The 19,812-nt window shown below is 36.6% G+C and overlaps 2 protein-coding genes across 4 annotated transcripts in view; both read right to left on the bottom strand.

The window, feature by feature from the left end:
- RC3H2 (ring finger and CCCH-type domains 2) overlaps nt 1–4,118 on the bottom strand; it is a 36,623-nt gene extending 32,505 nt beyond the window's left edge. For both annotated transcript variants that reach the window (XM_008583671.1, XM_008583672.1), the window contains exons 1-2: nt 3,888–4,118; nt 852–969 (exon numbers count right to left, since the gene is read on the bottom strand). In XM_008583671.1, coding sequence (XP_008581893.1) covers nt 852–969; nt 3,888–4,118 — 349 coding nt within the window. The remainder of the gene's footprint in view (nt 1–851; nt 970–3,887) is intronic.
- Nucleotides 4,119–14,351: 10,233 nt separating this feature from the next.
- Nucleotides 14,352–19,812, bottom strand: ZBTB6 (zinc finger and BTB domain containing 6). 2 transcript variants are annotated; one of them, XM_008583670.1, is made up of 2 exons: nt 19,726–19,812; nt 14,352–18,376 (listed from the first exon to the last, which is right to left on the bottom strand). In XM_008583670.1, the coding sequence occupies exon 2, from the start codon at nt 18,365–18,367 to the stop codon at nt 17,093–17,095; it is 1,275 nt and encodes a 424-aa protein (XP_008581892.1). In that variant the 5' UTR covers nt 18,368–18,376; nt 19,726–19,812; the 3' UTR covers nt 14,352–17,092. The 2 variants fall into 2 exon arrangements, with proteins under 2 accessions (XP_008581892.1, XP_008581891.1); XM_008583669.1 differs by lacking the exon at nt 19,726–19,812 and adding an exon at nt 19,139–19,333.

The following is a 19,812-nucleotide window of genomic DNA, read 5'->3' as shown; positions in this document are numbered from 1 at the left end:
TTGAAGACACTAGGCATGCCTTGGAAACTCCACACTGGCTATTCTCTTTTCCTGGAACACTTTTCCCAGAACCTATATGGTTAACTATCTCACCTCTTTCACCTCATTTAAAGTTCAAAAGCCACCTTTTTAATGAGGCCTACACTAGTCACCCTCTTAAAAATTGCAATCTGCCCTTCCCCATTTACCGACATTTCTGATCCCTCTAACTGTAATCTTTTCATAGCAATTATCACTTATAACATACTACATAATTTGCTCTTTTATTATACTTATTTTTTTTCTTATTATTTAATATAGTTTTTCCCTTTTATAAAGCATAAATGCTATGAGGGCAGGTGTATTTGTCTGTCTGGTTTACTAATGTATAAAAGCAACAGATTAATGCCTGGCACTTAGCTCTTGCTCTTTAGATATCTGTTCAATAAATGAATGAATGAATGTATGTGGTGGAAAAAATAAGTTTCTCAAGAAAATCACTATGTCCAAAATTGCCAGTTACTTGATTTATTCATTCATTCAACAAGTATTTATTACACCTATGATGTGCTCGTCATTGGTTATCCAGAGACAAAATAAAATTCCCCTTTTGTCACAACACTTAAAAAATTTATTTTACTGAATTCAAATATTGAATAAATCTCAATGTGCTGTTTGAATTCTTAAATTAATAACTATTATTTTCAGAAAATCACACATTATAATGTTCTCAATCAAAAAGTTTTCAAGATAACTCTTAAGCAAACTCATTTTTGAAAAATCAAATTATTTAAGAGTATCAACATCAAGTCTATCAAAGTAAATATTATTTCAAGTCCTATCACCAGTAAAAATACTTCTGATGAACTTACCTTTACCTCCACTTAGTGGTTTTAAGTAGAGTGCCAAATCCTCAACACATTTCTTTGCAACCTCATAGTGTTTATTCTCACCTAGATTACTTAACTTTATCGACTGATGATCTGGTACCTAAAAAAAAGAAAAATTACAGAAATATATACATACAGTTCATGCAATTATTATCTATATACTTCAAAGCCATTTAAGTAAAATTAAACCCAAATACCTGCTTTCCAAAAACTAATGATATCATACTTAATAGCAGGGACTGGGAGAATTAATGAAGGGAAAAAAGAAGAAAGTAGTTAATAATATTGTATCAATGCTAATTTCTTGGGGTTGATGACTGTGCTATAAAAAAGACAGTAACATTAGGAGAAGCTGTGGAAAATTAAATAGGTTCTCTCCATACAGTCATCCCTCAGTATACATGGAGGATTGGTTCTAAGACCTCCCACAGATACCAAAATACAAGGATGCTCAAGTCCCTGATATAAAATGGTGTTGTGTTTGCGTATAACCAATGTACATCCTCCCTGTATTCTAAATCATCTCCAGATTACTTATAATATTTAATACAATGTAAATGCTATGTAAATAGTTGTTATACTGTATTGTATAGGGAATAATGACAAAAAAAAGTCTGTGCACGTCCAGTATAAACTCAAATTTTCTTTTTGTAAAAATATTTTCAATCTGCAGTTGGTTGAATCCATAGATAACGGAGGGCCAACTGCAGTATTTCTTACAACATTTCGTAAGCTTAAAAATATTTCAAAATAAAAAGTAGGGGGCCGAGCCCGTGGCGCACTCAGGAGAGTGCAGTGCTGGGAGCGCTCTCGCCGCGGGTTCAGATCCTATATAGGGATGACCGGTGCGCTCACAGCGCTCACTGGCTGAGCGCGGTGTGACTGGTCTCAAAGAGGACTATAGGGATGACCGGTGCGCTCACAGCGCTCACTGGCTGAGCGCGGTGTGGCTGGTCTCAAAGAGGACAAAAAAATAAATAAAAAATAAAAAGTAGGAAAAAAGGCAGGGATTTTTTTCCCCCACAGCATTCAGCACCTTCTCACTATATTATTTACTTATTATATTTATTGCTTATGGTCTGTCACCCCTTTCTAGAATATAAGCATCACAATATATAGTGCTCTCAATCAAAAGTCAAAACTTGAGTAAAAATTACAGCTCTGCCACTTCTATGAGTGATCACGAGTAAATTGTTGAGCTGTTCCAAATCATAATTTCCATATCTGCAAAATGAAGATGAAAACCCATATTTCATAGTACCATTACAAAAGTTCAATTTAACTCAACAAATATTTATATTTATGGAGTGCTTACCATATGCCGGGCACAGTTTTAGGCACTAGGGAATCTATCAGTGAGCAAAACAGACAAAGTTCCTTGCCCCTATGGAGCTTACATTCTAGTGTAGAGAAGAGGCAGCAAATAAATAAAAATAAACAAATCAATATATTACATAGTATGATAGAAGGTGATCAATAAAAATTATACAGCAAAGATAAGGGGGACTGGGAATGTTGGAGAGGGAATGCAATTTCAACTGGGGTGGTCAGAATAGGCTTCCTTGAATACTGTGACGTTTGAATAAAGACTTGGAAGAGGTGAGGGATTAATATTCTAGGCAAAGACAACAGTCTTACAAAAGCCCTCAGTTGGCAATATGATTGGCATATTTAAGAATTGGCTGGGAGGCAAGTATGACTTAAGCAGAGAAAGTAAGGATAGTAGTAGAAGATGAGGTTGAAGACTAACAGCACAAGCCTGTAGGAGATTGTAAGAACAATTTATATAACATTTATAAATGACATTAACACAATACCTGACCTATAGCAGATGCTAAATAAATGACAGCCAGTATCTTACAAAAAGTCTATGATATTTTATTGGATCTAAAATGCCACTGTTTGCAAGAGGCAACGTTATCTTACACTCCATTAAAAACATGCTGGCAATTAAATTATGACACACTATTGTTTATACATGCACTTTGATTTCAGCCTAATTTGATCTTAAACATTGAAAATAGATTTTGCGCTTTAAAAGGAAAACTTCAAATATCAAGATACTAAACGAATGAATGAAGTATTTTAGTTCATTGGATTTTCTAGTATGTCAGAAAATTTTCTAATAAATCAGAAAAATCCTTACTTTCTTACTTTAATATGTAATACATGATGTACAGAATTTCATTGTCTTTCTAATCTGTAAAATGGGGATAATAACTACCTGAAGAGCTGTGGTAAGAATTAGTAATAATAGAAACTTGCTATCATACCTAACACAGAGCAGACTGTCATTAAATGGAAGTTATTATAAATCTAGGGTCTTGTTCCAATTCAGTAAAATTATCACAAACATGAAATACTCATTCTATAGTACATGTGCATAAAAGACTTCAGAATTTGTTATTGACACTCCAGTAACTGGTTTTCCAAATATACGTCCCTAAAATCAGACTTTTTTCTCATTTACAATATTATCCTAAAAATCAAGTTAAAAAGAAAACCTAGAGCCGAGCCCATGGTGCACTCGAGAGAGTGCGGCGCTGGGAGCGCAGCAGCGCTCCCACTGCGGGTTCGGATCCTATATAGGGATGACCGGTGCGCTCACAGCGCTCACTGGCTGAGCGAGGTGCGGCCGGTCTCAAAAAGGACAAAAAAAAAAAAGAAAACCTAAAAACCTCCAACTGAGGGCTCTACTTGGCTGGTTTCTGAAGAGCTTTTATTACATTCCTTTTCATATCACTTAATGAATAAATACTTATGTATGCTTATGTAAAAATGTTTCATATCCACCAAAATCACTTATAAATAAATTTTGACCACAGCACCAAAGAAACAAAGAAATAATAGAATTTATGGTTTTGCATAATCTTTTGCAGAAAACAATCACGAAAACCTGATATGCTGATAATATATTTCTTTTTGTCTTAACTATCACTAAACATACTTTGTACCCCTAAATGAATAAAATTCAATAATTATTACATATATCAAATTAGTAAAATCTTGAAAGCTTACCTGGGCTCCAACTAACTGGAGAAGTGCGAAGTTGACAGGAAGCACATCAATGTCTGTGTTGATGGCAGTCTGGTCAAAAGGACAAGCTTTTCGGTGAAGTTTATTCAAGCAGGTCTTGCAAACTGTGTGTGAACAACCTAAACTGATGGGTTTGTGCACATTCTCATCAAATTCATTATAGCAGATTGGACAGGACAGAAATTCTGTCCATTGAGCTGCCTGCACAGGCATTGTGGAAGCTGGATGCTCGGGTTAGCAGTCTAGCAGATCATTATTTTGCTGTGTAGTGTTTTGTAAGCTGGAAATGGACAAAAGTTAAGAATTAACCACATATTCAACATTCACCTTTCAAGAGTTAACTGCTAAAGTCATTCATCATAGCTTCAGAACCTAAAACACTTCTAATTAATTTTATGTGCTTTGGATGTCTTTTTATAAATAATCTATTTGCTAATAAATAAATTCACACACACACACACACAAAAAAAAAAACCCGGGGGGCGGGGGGAAGAAGATACAACAACTACAATTACTTGAAGTTGATACGACAAGCAAACAGAAAGGACATTGTTGGGTGGTAGGGAGGAGAGGGAGGAGGGAGGGAGGTTTTGGTAAGGGGCAACAATAATCAACCACAATGTATATCGACAAAATAAAATTAAATAAATAAATAAATAAATAAATAAATAAATAAATAAATAAATAAATAAATAAATAAATAATCTATTTGCTGAATTAATTAAAGTTCTGAAATTTTGCCTGGAAACAATACCCTAATAGTGTTCCTTTGAGCTAAACTCTTTATTTATATTGGTTACTCATATAACAGTCATCAAAGTTTTTATGTATTTTTCTTAATGACCATATCAAATAAGCAGATTAACTTTCCACATTCCATTCTTAGGAACACAAATTACTTTGGATTGCTGGGTTTTTGTTGTTTTTATAAAAAAACGTTTCCTGGACTGGCTGGTTAGCTCAATTGGTTAAGAGCACTGCCTTGTAACACCAAGGTCAAGAGTTCAGATCGCAGTAACAGCCATCTGCCAAAAAACAAAACAAAACAAACCAACAAAAAGTGTTTCCCTTGCACAATCACAACCCCAGAACATTAAGATATGACCAAGAGTTAGTGAACTTTGGAAATTGTTGGTCCAAACAATACTGTACTGAGTAAGTGTGAAGAAAACAGCACTGCCACCTGAAAGAAGAAATCTTTGGTCAGGACTTGACTAGGAGGCTGAGATACTGAAAATTAACATATAAGAGAAGACTGTAATAATAGAGCTGTTTGTCCACAAATGAAAGAATAATGCTAACCACAAAATACTGTGCTAAAGTAAAACAAAGAAAATATTGTCTTAACAATCTTGTAGTAGTTCACTACAATATTTTAACAAAACTGTATCATTTAGTGATTGACATATGTAACCAAAAACTGTCAGGTCCAATGAGGAAGGTATAGAAGAATAAAACATTATTAACATCTAATAATTCTAATTAGAAAAAAAGCAAAACATACATTTCTATCTTTGCTATGATCATAGGTTGGGAAAAATTATATATGCATATGATTAAAAATTGAAAAGGTGCATAGAAAAATAATTGAATTTCTTTTCTTATTTCTAAGATTAAAATGTTTGTTCCATGGGGCCGGCCTGTGGCTCACTCGGGAGAGTGTGGTGCTGATAACACCAAGGCCGCGGGTTCGGATCCCATATAGGGATGGCCGGTTTGCTCACTGGCTGAGCGTGGTGCTGACAACACCAAGTCAAGGGTTGAGATCCCCTTACCGGTCATCTTTAAAAAAAAAAAAAAAAAAAAATGTTTGTTCCATAATGTTTAGTAAAATAAAAGATTTATTATGAAACCTATACTGGCTAATTTGAACACTCTAAATTTTCCGTATCTTACAATTTAAAACTTATATAAGTCTCATAAAGGATCACTGGTGAACAAGAAATCTAGGTATTTAGGGCAATTAAAGAACCAATACTTTATTTCACAGAAATGTTTACCAACCCAAATATATGTTAGTTCCACATAAATCAGATGTTTCAAAATGTAGTCAGATTCATGAGAGAAAGTATACAACTGAAAGCATTCCCCATTATCCCAACATACAAATGAAGAATTTTATTAGACTTTATTGTGTTTTTATGTTCACAAAAACAAGATTTAAAAAAAAAATCTTGGTAAAAATAAATTGCTATGTAAAAAGTACTCTATACAAGCTTTTTTTCAAACAGCTCTAACGCATAGTATCTAATATCTTTATCTTTAAACTAGCCCAAACATGCAAACTATAATTTACTTTACTTTACACCCTTCACCCTCACATTGCCACATACATTAAAGCTATCAATCTAAAAACTCGTTAGTTTGCTTCCAACTTTAGAGATGAGCACTAAGCAGGTGAACATATTACTCCCTAAAACTATTTAACGTTCAGTTTTCTAGGTTGCAGGATTACACAAGAAAAACATCTTTAAGGAAGAATGAATTTTATCTTAAATCTACTACTGAGAGCCCTAATTTAAAATATTTATCAATTTTTGAATTTGTTGAGACTTGATTTGTGTCCTAATATGTGATCAAAGGCACCAAGCCTATTCACTGGGGTCGGGACTCCCTCTTCAGCAAAGGGTGCTGGGATAACTGGATATCCATATGCAGGAGATTGAAACTAGACCCATACCTCTCACCATATACTAAAATCAACTCAAAACTGCTGGGAATATATCCAAAGGAATGGAAATCATCAAGTCGAAGGTATACCTGTTTCCCAATGTTCATTGCAGCACTCTTCACCTGCTGGGAATATATCCAAAGGAATGGAAATCATCAAGTCGAAGGTATACCTGTTTCCCAATGTTCATTGCAGCACTCTTCACCTGCTGGGAATATATCCAAAGGAATGGAAATCATCAAGTCGAAGGTATACCTGTTTCCCAATGTTCATTGCAGCACTCTTCACCTGCTGGGAATATATCCAAAGGAATGGAAATCATCAAGTCGAAGGTATACCTGTTTCCCAATGTTCATTGCAGCACTCTTCACCTGCTGGGAATATATCCAAAGGAATGGAAATCATCAAGTCGAAGGTATACCTGTTTCCCAATGTTCATTGCAGCACTCTTCACCTGCTGGGAATATATCCAAAGGAATGGAAATCATCAAGTCGAAGGTATACCTGTTTCCCAATGTTCATTGCAGCACTCTTCACCTGCTGGGAATATATCCAAAGGAATGGAAATCATCAAGTCGAAGGTATACCTGTTTCCCAATGTTCATTGCAGCACTCTTCACCTGCTGGGAATATATCCAAAGGAATGGAAATCATCAAGTCGAAGGTATACCTGTTTCCCAATGTTCATTGCAGCACTCTTCACCTGCTGGGAATATATCCAAAGGAATGGAAATCATCAAGTCGAAGGTATACCTGTTTCCCAATGTTCATTGCAGCACTCTTCACCTGCTGGGAATATATCCAAAGGAATGGAAATCATCAAGTCGAAGGTATACCTGTTTCCCAATGTTCATTGCAGCACTCTTCACCTGCTGGGAATATATCCAAAGGAATGGAAATCATCAAGTCGAAGGTATACCTGTTTCCCAATGTTCATTGCAGCACTCTTCACCTGCTGGGAATATATCCAAAGGAATGGAAATCATCAAGTCGAAGGTATACCTGTTTCCCAATGTTCATTGCAGCACTCTTCACCTGCTGGGAATATATCCAAAGGAATGGAAATCATCAAGTCGAAGGTATACCTGTTTCCCAATGTTCATTGCAGCACTCTTCACCCTGGGTGGGAGGGGGCAGAGGGAGGAGGGAGGGAGGTTTCGGTGATGGGACACAATAACTAACTACATTGTATATTGATAAAATAAAAAAAAATAAAGTATTTACGTATATACATAAAAAAAAAAAGACACTGCATGTGTTTTTTATAACAGCCATCCATTTGGAAATGTTAATTCTGTGGGTTAGGGTATCACACAGACCACTGGGTAGTAGAAAACTAAGAGCAAATATTCTTTCCTTAGTTTACCAAGATAATCCTGAAATGTTTTATATTAAAGTTCATTAGTAAGGGGGAAGAGCAATTCTAGTTTCCAGTAAACAGAAAAAATGCTAATCTTCCATATTTTCACCTACTATATAAAGTGTTTCAAACTGTTCCAGAACATGCTTGATAGTGTTATGTTATAATAACCTTTATATGTTTCCAGGTATAAGAACACCAGAGGTTTTAACATAATTAATGCTGACAAGTTTAATTTCTACCAGAAATTGAACTAATACCTTTAAAATGTAAAGAAAAAACTTTGTCAAAATTTTGGCAATAATTCTGCCAACTTTTCCTCCTGATATGTATTAGTTTCTAACTTTCTGACAGCAAAATTATAAACTAATCTTTGCTTATATGATGAAATATAAGGAATGTTTTGATTTTTTAAAAACGTTTTTCTTCAGTACTATTATCAATAAGTTCTAGACTCCTCAATTAAGATAAAGACATTAAAACTTTACTATTGTACAGTATGAGTATAGTTAATGATGATATATTGTATTCTTGAAAAATGCTGAGACTTGATTAAGTATTCTCCCCACAAAAATTACTATGTGAAGTAATGCATTAATTAGCTAGACTTAACCATTCCACAATGTATTTACATTTCAACACATCATGTTGTATATGACAAACACATACAATTTTAGAGTCAATCTAAAATAAATAATTTTGGGAAAAAAGACAAAATTTTAATTAAAACACAGAAGAAACCTAAATACTTAATTAGCAAAGATAAAATTGGACATTCATTCAGTTTAAAAAAAACCACTTTGTAAACTTTTACCTAGAAAATATCTTTGTAACTAACAAAAATAAATATCCTATTGTCTTTATAATTTAAAAAGTATGTAAATGAACTATGGAGCAACACGAATATATATTAATTCGTAAAAATTTAGATTATACTAATATATTTTATTGTAACTTATTTGAGTCTATGGAAGTCTAAGCTGCTATTAGCATTTATAGTTAATTCTGAAGCAAGTATTCATTCTGAATATACTCTAGGTACCTAAAGGGATTATTAAGAAATCATTTTTATTAACTAATTTTAGTCACCAAAATTGAATAAGGATAAGATAAAGCATGGAAGTGAGAAATGCTAAATTAGAGGTGGGACCTCAAACAGATTTTCACTCAAGTAATTTTCCAGGTTATAAGTTCCTTGCTATGAGTGCTAAAAGAGTAACAGGCATCTCTCATATGATGCAAATTACAAACTGTTTTGTTAAGAGCAAACTTCATAACGGCTAAGTACTTTCATTTTCTGTTATTAGTCCACTATGTTATACAGTTCAGGACTATGGCACCTGATTTTAAAATGCCAAAATAAAGTTCATGCCTCTTTCAGAGGGAGGGAGGGACGGAGGGAGGGGGGAGAGAGAGAGACAGAGAGAAAGAGAGAGAGAGAGAGAGAGAGAGAGAGAGAGAGAGAGAGAGTGTGTGTGTGTGTGGTGTTCTACAGTTCTCTTTATAAAAATGTAACCATTAGGGCTCATGCCTGTTAATTAAAACAACCATTGTTTTCATTCTAGTTAACCTATGTGAGGAATATAATCTACTGAAATGGACTGCAACAGTACTTCTCAATCCAGAAAACTTAAAAAAAATTAGTTCTGAACTTAAAACTATATTTAAATATATATATATTTAAAACTATATATATAAGTACAATTTAGGTCTTAACCTAAACAACAAGCAAATAAAAAACTAATGGAAATAATCTTTAAGCTATAAAACTCAGCATCCAAACATATCAAAAGCACTGAAGAGTAAGGAATTGAATTACAATTTTAAAGACTGCTATTATATGTTACTTCACTGTAAGTTATGAAATATATGACTCAAGTTTTACTTCTTAAATCCACCATATGGTTCAATTCAGTTTTTTTAATAAGCATGACTATTAAAGCTTTCAATGCATTCTAATAGGTCAGTAAGTGATAACTTTCTATTTTAACTTACAAAACTAATAAAGTTTTGCCTCTTTAGTGATGACTAGACTTGACAAATACTTATTTTTGAGACAGAACTTAATTACTTGTTTCTGCCTATCAAGTAATGGCCACTGGATAACTTTATCCCCCAAATCACCAAAGTCCTTAGCCCTTTGATTGTTACTCTGTCAGGAAGTTTTTGGTTTTCATGTCTGCTTTAATTCAGATAATTATTTCATAGAAAAGTAATGCGGCTCTAGTACAGAAATATCCAATAGAAATATATGAGCCATTATAATGTGAATAATTTAAAATTTTCTGATAGTTACGTTAAAAAGGGGAAAGAGAAAATAGGTGAAATTAATTTTAGTACTATATTTTATTTAACCCAATTTATCCAAAATATCATTGCAACATGTAATAAATATAAAAAATTACTGAAATATATAAAAAAATTTGTATTAAGTCTTTGAAATCTGGTATATATTTTACACTATAGCCCATCTCAATTCACACTGGCCACATTTCAAGTCCTCAACTGCCATACATATCATGTGACTATTGGCTAGCATTGGACAATGCAACTGTAGAATACTTAGGATTATAAAGTAATATTCAAAACAAACTTTTATTAAGAATTTGAAGTTAAAGTCACACTAGTACTTAAGACGGCTTTCATAAAATCAGAAAACCCTGTTCATAAAGATGTAACTTACAATATTCATAAGACAGGGTGCAAAACACCAATTTATTTTCAATTTTCAGCTCGCTTAATTTTACCACATGCTTCCCTTTGCCATCACTAGAAAGTGAAACTTCAAATCGGTCCAACCAAAACGATAAGCAAATACTTATTATGACTTTGTTATAAGTTTATTTGGCATTCTTAGCTGTTGCATACAATGAACAAGTTCTATTTTTGAATATAAAATAATAAGTATAAAGAAAAATGCTTTGCCAAAAGAATTTTTGTTGCCTTTCTAAAACTGGAAGACAGCAAATTACAAAAACAGAGAGCGAATTAATGAAAACATCTGAACAAAGGACATAAGTCTTCTTACATGTCAGGTTAACACAACAGTAATAACAGATCAGGAATAACTCAAAGTATCCACTAATGAACATGACTGCAATTAAATCCTCAAAGAATAAGAGCCTGTTTGAAGTATAACATCTGCTTTTTCTAAATGTGACAGGAATATATGTTTAACATTTTGTCTTTCTAGCAATTTTCCAAACTAAAATTTGGAAAACATGAATCTCAAATCAACAAAAATGGCAATATTGAAAAATAGTCTTTAACAGGATGTAATGGCCTCTATTTCAAGAACTGAATGTGGAAGTAAACAATATAAGAAAGGCATGTGAGGTTAGGACAGTGGTTTAACTTTTTAGACAGATAAAAGAAGGTAAAAACAAGAGAATCCAAGAACTATTCTTAATGTTTCAAAAAGCCTTAACCAAGTTTGTATATTTAACCATAAAAAGGCTGCACTGGCTTACTTAAAACATTTACTTCTTTGTTTTCGGGTGAAAATCACTTTGGTGTAGCAACATTGCCTTTCTCGGGTTAATCAAAAGTTCCTACTGGAACTTAAAAGTTTGACTAATAGAAATATTGAAAAAAAGATTACTTAAGCACTTTATTTGGGATATAAGTTTAATTACAGTGGGTGAGGGGAGAATATAATTAAAAAGAAGGGATCTAGGTAAGGAGAGAGTAGAAAATAAAAAAGAAAGGAACCCAGGTGGTTATGAAAATATAAAACGGGTTGGGAATCACTGGATTAGATGTACTTTATGTCAGTGATTGCTTGAGACTATTTTGGTATGAAGGTTCTATCTGCTGGTATCTTAAATTCTTCCTCTGCGATTTTATGGATGGAAATGACAGCTTACCCTCATCTTTTCCCTTCCTTAAATCTAAGGACAGAGAAAAGTAGAGCTGCTTCTCTGAGAAACAAAGATGCTTCCTACCATTCTTCTAAGATGGTGGAAGAGTCTCCTCAAGAGGCTTCCCCAAGAAGGAAAAATGAAAGAGGGAAAGAAGAAAGCCACAGCAGAATTCTCTGGCCGTGTCTCATGCCATTGCTCCTAATCACATCCCCGGCGCAACCCCTCTGGTCCGGCCATCTCCCTCCAGGGAGGTTAAGCCCTCCCAGGGCATTGTTTGGCCGGGCTCCCCCTTAACCCTCAGATCGCCTCCACCATCCCAGCGCTAGGGTCTCGGGAAGCCCCAGGGCAGAAAGCCGAAAAGCTAGGGGAGGACTTGGACCCCCCTCTTACTAACTGGTGCAGGAAAGAAAGGAAATCCTGGCCTTTGCTCGGGTGGGCTTCTTAGGGGGTCAGAGGCGTCCCGTCGGCCAGTATCGAAGGAAGGTGGCCATTTGAGCTGGTCGCTCCGCATCGAAAAAGCCCTACCAGCGAGAGGGGCCTCATGAGGCCCGGGGTTCCCTCCTTGTGTCAGGTGCGGCCCACAGTTCCCAACCCTCGGGACACCGGCTGCAACAGCACCCAGGCCCCTGGGCTGAGACCGGTCTCCCGCCTGACCGCCGAGGACCGGACACCCGGGCTGAAGCCCCAGCCGCATCGTGCCCGCCCCCGCCCTACCTGAGGGGGCCCGGGCGGGGTCGCTAAGGGCCGCTCCCGGGAGCCCCGCGACGGCGCGGCTCGGCGACGGAGGCGCCTCGTCTCGCCGGGGCAGCGCTCGGCGGCGGTTTCACGACCTCAAACTCCATCGGGAGCTACAGAGACAGCCCCGCTGGCGGCGGCGAAGGCCGCGACGGGGCCTCCTCCTCCCTCCCCCTCCTCCTCCTCCTCACCACCACAGAGGCGGACCTGGAGGATCCCGACTTCACTCTCGCGAGAAGATACTCCCGACGTCACGCGAGATTACGCAGGCCCGGGAGTTGGGGAGGTGGAAGGGAGCGTAATAGGACCCCCCCTTTCCTCAAACTGCGCATTAGCTTCCCTACGGTCTAGCAGGTCCACCCCTACCACGTGACGAAGGCGCCCTAGAGCACTGTGGGAGGAGTTCTGAGAACTAGGCAAGACGAAGGGGTTGATGGGAAACTCCCTGCACATTCATCTGCGCGTTGAGCCATCCTCCTGGGCGCCGGTTTGAGCCAGTGTCTGACTCCCATCGTGAAGAGCGTGGTGTCCATCGAGCAGAATCTGGTACATCTGTTTTACGTTCTACTTCACTCTCCCATAATGAAATGCTGATCCGATCCCTCAGTCCCTCCACATAGGTGTCCCGTAATCTCCCAATTACAAAAGAGAAAAAACAAAGCATTTATTTAGCAGACACGTCCACATACTCTATTTCTTCATTGAAGAGAAAATTCTGAGCTCCTCAAAAGTTAGCAAGGATCAAAATTTAAGCACAAATTCTGGCATTGTATCTCAATATGTATTTGCTGAAGGATTTTTCACAGTACACTGTAAGGTAGAAATTATTCCCACTATTTTTATAGATGAAAGACTGGGAATGGGGATAAGGAAATTAACATTTATAAACTATTTACTACATTCCAGGTCCCGTGTTAAGTGACATTTAATTTTTAATATTTTGTTAGTTTTATTTCTATGTCAGTTACTTATCAAAGTAATCCTAAACGACAGATACTGTGTACCCTTTGTCATTGGTGAGATACTGAAAAACCTAGGTTAAAAAAAAATGGTCATGACTTAAACTCAAGGCACGTTCCAATGTGAAGCCAAATGTCCAACAACAACAAAAATGTGGAAGTAAACCTACCACAAATTAGAATATGGAAAAGTAGCTTATAAACTACTAATTTTAAAACGTGGTTCTTAATGCTTGGATGACAGAGAAAGATCAGTGCTTCTGGAAAAAGACTAATTGGCCCCATCAGAGACTTTTCCTCCATGCATTATTATCCCTTCCTTTCATTCGCATTATGAAATACATGCCAATTCAAGAAAAATGTTTCCAACAGTGGTTTGTTTCCAATAATTTCAACTGAACAGTGATGGGTGATTTAACATATATCTGTGTCATCCAACCTACTATATATTTTTTCCATTCTATTGGATATATATTAAATATATATATACACACATACATATGTACATATATATTTTGATTCCACTGGACAGTGCTACCTATCTGATAATCTGATAAAAATTTTCAAAGGTGGCCTGACCATCATATTTAAAATTACAATCCTATTCCCCCTTCCCTGGCACTCCCTATTCCTGCTTTATTTTTCTCCAAATACATCTTCAAAATCTTACACACATTCATTTTACTTATTTACTATTTGTCTTCCTCCACTAGAATGTTTCATAAGAACAGAGATTTTTGTCTATGTACCTAATTTTTTCTAGTTTCAAAGGACTCTTATTTGTTGAATGATTAAATGAATAGCCAGGAGAAATTGTGTCCTTCTTTAAAATTCACAGATGCAGGCAAGACACAAAACTCTCCATTCCCACCTCCAGTTTATTATTTTTTATGTAAACACAGAAGATAGTTACATCCAAGGAAAAGGGCAAGGGTTTTCTCTTACAGCAAAGTAACAAGTATCTTTTCAAGATCTTATACATAAATGCAGTAAATGAAGAGGCTGAAGTCAAACTATTTGCATTATTCTCTCATATCAGAAACATAAGCAACTTGAAAGTTTTAGGTGAATCGGTTCTACACCTTCCTTTGCCACACCTGCATTTTGAAAAACATTCCATTTTCCAGAAATTTTTTAGACACATCATGCAAACAGATACTCTCCTAGGAATGTTTTGAGACCACTCTGTGCTAGTGAACAGGAACAAATAACATAAATAACAACCATTAATTTCACAAAACACCCCTCCCCCAAGCAAAAATCTCAAAGTGCTCACAAAAAATTTTACAACAATCTTACAAGGCACACATAAAACTTAAACAGTTTCAACCAAAGACTTTTTCAAACATCCAAGATACTAGATACCAATTCCTAAAATATCAGTTTATTCCTATTCTTTTGTTCTCTCCTCCCCTCCCCATCCCTCCCTCTTCAAAATTTCATTCTAGGAAGCAAAAATAAGAAAAGTATTTCAATCACAAACTATTTCAGAAAGGGAAATATTTTCATGCCTAAAAATGGCCAATCTAAGGTCAAATGGGAAAGAAAATTGAGCACTAAGCTATCATATTCTCTAGTGGAAAAAAAACGCAATTTACTAGTACTCAAATGGCAACATTCATGAACATACAAAACTCTCCTCTCTTGTTTTCCCCTCTACTCTCTTCTCAGGAAGAGTTAAATATAAAATCATAGAATTTTAGACCTAGAAATGACCTTACAAGTTATCAACATCAAAGTTATTATTTTACATATGAAGTAAAGTTCAGGGAGAGGTGACCTGCCCAACATCACTAACTAGTGACCTGGGTTAGGAAGTCAATTTTCTCATCAAATATGAGACCTGGACTTTTTGAAGTCTCTCCCAGAGTTAAAATTCTATGAAGAATATCTTTCCCACAAAAAGTATCACAAAAGGATATTTAACATTTAGATCAACACGTGATTTTTTCACAAAACTTTTATAAATGGTACAAAGTATATCTCACTTTAAAATATGGAAGGGCTTCAATAAAAATTAAATTCAGTAGAAATTCTACATAAAGGTGAGGTAAGTAGAGGAGGAACAGAACAGCTTGAAAGTAAGAAACATCCAGTCTAGTTTCTTTATTAAAAGTAGTACCTGTGTTTTAGAGAAAAAGATTTGCCCTGCAATATATTTTAATCTTTGTTATAACAATAAAAAAGTTGTATATTATATGTAGACAGGGATATGAGAGAGCTATGGCCCAGAACACAGTCTGAAATATTATTGTCACTAAAATAATTATCCAATCATCATTTTGCTTTTGGCACTTTTCTGGAAATACAGAGTAAAACTCTAGGGATGGTTAAGATTTCTGTCAAAATATAGTGGAAGTAAACTGTAATAATGTAAATTTAAAATTTATAACAACACTAATAAATTTATAAAATTTATTACAACACTAATACTTACCCACGGGTATCCAGTGATGCTAGAACTAATATACATTGCCAATTCAAAATTTAAAAAGGGAATGAACTATTGATACTCACAACATGGATGAAACGTAACAGATATTACACTGGGTCAAAAAAAGCATAAGATTCCATTTATGTGACATTGCAGAAAAGGCAAAATTGTAGCGATGAATTTTGCCAGAGTTTAGAGCTAGAAGGGTTGATTACAAAGGGGCAGCATGAGGGAGTTTTGGGGGGTGATGGAACTGTTCTTTTTACTGATTGCAGTGCTGGTGCACAAATCTATAATCTGTTAAAATTCATAGAACTATACACCAGAAAGGCCAACCTTACTACATGTTAACCAAAAAATAGAATAAAATAAAGAACTTTAAAAAGGAAACAGTAGGACAAATATCTTTGGTAAAGTTGGAATTTCTAAGAAAAGTAATTTTCACAGCTTCATGACAATGGTATAATTTTACTGGTCACAAAATTATTGAAACCAACTGTATTAAATAAGCTCAAGAAACTTGAGCCCAATTAATCATTTCTAAAATATGTATACTAACAACTCAGGGATATAAGGAATATTAACCCATTACAAGGAAATTCTCCTACTCCCAAGTGAATCTGAATTGTGTTGCTTTATAGTTTAAAACAACAGGTACCTTGGTGTTTACTTTAGAATCCAAGAGCAGTTGGTTAAAAATTTAAAAGATAAATTGCTATTCCCATCTGTTCCTAAAGTGACTAGTAACAGATAATAGTTTTTAAATTTATTTTCTCTTCTTGTTATCCTAATTCATTGAAGTTATTATATAGTTAAATTTTACACTTAAACCAATTATCTAGAGATTCCAAATCAGAATCTGCAAATACTGCTGGATCCTGTCACTAAAATCAAGAATATTTAAGAAAGGAACAGTTTCTGTAAGTTTACCACTGAGACTTAAATGTAATGTACGAGACAAGACAGAATCCCATCAGCTTTATCATACCTCCCATAACCTTGAAGCATTCAGAAGTTGAGAAAGAAAAATATGTGTAAGCAGACCAAAAATAAGACCTAAAGATGGGGGGGGGGTTGGAATGCAATATTACAAATGCTGCATTTCTACAGAAACATTTGCCTAGTAGAATGATATAAGGTTTATAAAGCAAGTCTGTGATTCTAATTATAGGAGATTTTGTCTTTTGAGATCATGCCTAGGTAGTTTTTCCCCACTGCTTCTGCCATGGACAGAGGTTAAGTGCTTTTTGAGAGCAGATTTGTGCTTGAAATCCATATCACAACAGTGGCATTTGTATGGCCGATCCCCACTGTGTATGTTCAAGTGGTCCTGAAGTGTGCTTTTAGCAGTAAATGTTTTCAAGCACACTGTACACTGAAAGGGCCGTATGCCCATGTGCCCTCGAATGTGTCGGTTGAGATTTTTCTTCTGTGTAAATGTTTTCCCACATTGTAAACACAAGAACAGTTTATGCATCTTAAGGTGGCGCAGATAGTTTTCAACATGAAGAAAGCCTCGAGGACACCTAGGGCACTGGTGCCTCAGTGAATAACCCTCCTCCAGATTCTGAATCTCATTCACTGTACCATGACTTCCTTCAGTATTCTCACAAAATAAGCCCTGACCTTGACTCCCAGGAACTTCTGCTATTCTGCTCTCAACTGTAGAATTGATCAATGAATGCTGTGTTTCAGAGAAATACATGCTTGCTTTTGAAGAGGTACATGGCTGTGAAAACTGCCCATTTTCTACACCAGCTGTACTGATAGACTCTACACGTAGGATACAAATTTCATTGTCTTTAAAACCTATATCTACTGTAGATAGCTCTGGTGACGTCATTTCCTTTCTCTCTGATGCCAAGTTCTCTACTGTAGACTGTAAAGCATTACTTTGTTCTTCTTTAACGTGGAAATCTATGTTTACAGGACTATATTCTGAAATTTCAATTATCTCACAGTCTTTATCAGAATTTTCTTCTTCATTCTTAACATCTAGATCAGAGGATTGACATAGGTCAGTGTGCTGGTTGTTGTTTTTCATAGAAAGATCAATTTCCAGGTACTTTGACAAAGCTTCTGTGCACTTTTCCACAATGTGAACCATCTGAAGGTAACTGGCAGCAGTCAAATATTTCAAAAGCTCTTTCCTTTTAACTTCAAGTGCTCCAGTATAGCAAGACAGCAACAATTTTCTGCCAACTTCTGCACTCTGCAAGATGGTGATTCTGACATGTTTTGACTGTGTGAGTAAAAACTGATCTCTCATGAAAGTGGAGCAAGCAGCCAAAATCACCTTGTGCCCTTGGAACTCAGTGTCATTAATATAAATTGATACATCACAAAATAAATTTTGCTGTCTCAAGAGATTCATTCTCTGCAAGACCACATCTCCTTGTTGTTCAAACTGGAAGTGTAGAACATCAGACTCCGCAGCCATGGTCACAATCTAAGCAAAACAACAACACAAACATTGATGTAAGGATAGGAAATGTTTTCCCACACTGTGATAATAAACAAAAAAAACACCCCACCCCTCGAACCTGAACTGGGAAAGAGAAGAGCCAAATTCCAATCTGGGTGCTAAGAGTGAACATCATCTTAAAAGCAAGAAAATTATAAAATTATAATGCTTTTTTTCTATGATCTCATAGCATATTTTTCATATTTTTATTGCAGAATTGAATTGTAGTTAACAATTTCAGTGTTCGTAACCTTGGCTAAATTTTATGTGGCTTGTGGCCAAAAACACTCTGTTAATTTTGAGTATCCAGTAACTAGCACAGTAGTCACCACAAAGTATACTTAACATAGTGTCCCAAATTAGAAACCTTAATGTTATGTTCAAACTTCTTTCTCCCCACCAATACACCAGGTCCTCATTTCTGTTCACTTAGACCAGTCTCTTCCAACAGGTCTCCTTGATGCCATACACTTCTATATTCCAAACTACCCTCCTGAGTGCCACCAGAATTAAGTTTTAATTCCTTAAAACATATTTTTAAAAACATTTCTCTCTGCTTTAAATCCTCCATCACTATCCTCTACCTTGAGGACAGCCTAACATACTCAAGAAAGAATACAAGATACATCACGATTTGGCCCTAACCCACCTTTCTGGCTTTATCTCTCTCTATTCTTTTTCTCATACTCGAAGCTCCTTCGATTCTAAATATTTTATCATTGCCCAGTCAAAAAGGCCCGAATATACCTTTGCACGTCTGTTACATCTGCGCCTCCAATGCCTTTTACCAGCTAGTGATTTGCCTCCTTTAAGCCCAAATCAAGTAAGACCAACGTGACGACGACTCCTCGCGTCTCCCCGACAGGTGCTCCCCAAGCACCGTGAGATGGTGCCTGGCTTATCTGTGTTCCTGCCCCAAGCACGAGGGCCCACACAGAGGAGGAGCTCAGGGAACATCTGTTGAACTGAAACCGGATCGCCCACACAGAGGAGGAGCTCAGGGAACATCTGTTGAACTGAAACCGGATCGCAGGTGTCCTGGAAGATCCCTCCAGCTGTGCACGCAGGTCTTGCCTAGCCAAGGCCCTAGAAGCCAACTGGTTGCAGCGCCGGATCAGCCACGCCGGGGCCGCGCCCAGCTGCCCTCCTCCACGTCCCGCAGGTGTCCTGGAAGATCCCTCCAGCTGTGCACGCAGGTCTTGCCTAGCCAAGGCCCTAGCAGCCAACTGGTTGCAGCGCCGGATCAGCCACGCCGGGGCCGCGCCCAGCTGCCCTCCTCCACGTCTTCTTCGCCGGGCCTTCCCACCCGCCGAATCCCCTTCACGCATACTTACCAACTGAGAAAATTAGTCGAGGCTTCCGCTGCAGTCGCGGCCCAGGCCGGAAGTCGGATTTAGCCTGGGAGGAAACACATCCGGTGT

The sequence above is a fragment of the Galeopterus variegatus genome, unplaced genomic scaffold (genome assembly GCF_000696425.1).
Source record: "Galeopterus variegatus unplaced genomic scaffold, G_variegatus-3.0.2 Scaffold2992, whole genome shotgun sequence".
In the NCBI taxonomy this organism is placed as follows: Eukaryota; Metazoa; Chordata; class Mammalia; order Dermoptera; family Cynocephalidae; genus Galeopterus; species Galeopterus variegatus.
This window is presented reverse-complemented; position numbering and strand designations above follow the sequence as displayed.

Excerpts from the sequence above, each read along its gene's own strand:
- ZBTB6 (XM_008583670.1), bottom strand. The coding sequence starts at position 18,367 with ATGGCTGCGGAGTCTGATGTTCTACACTTCCAGTTTGAACAACAAGGA.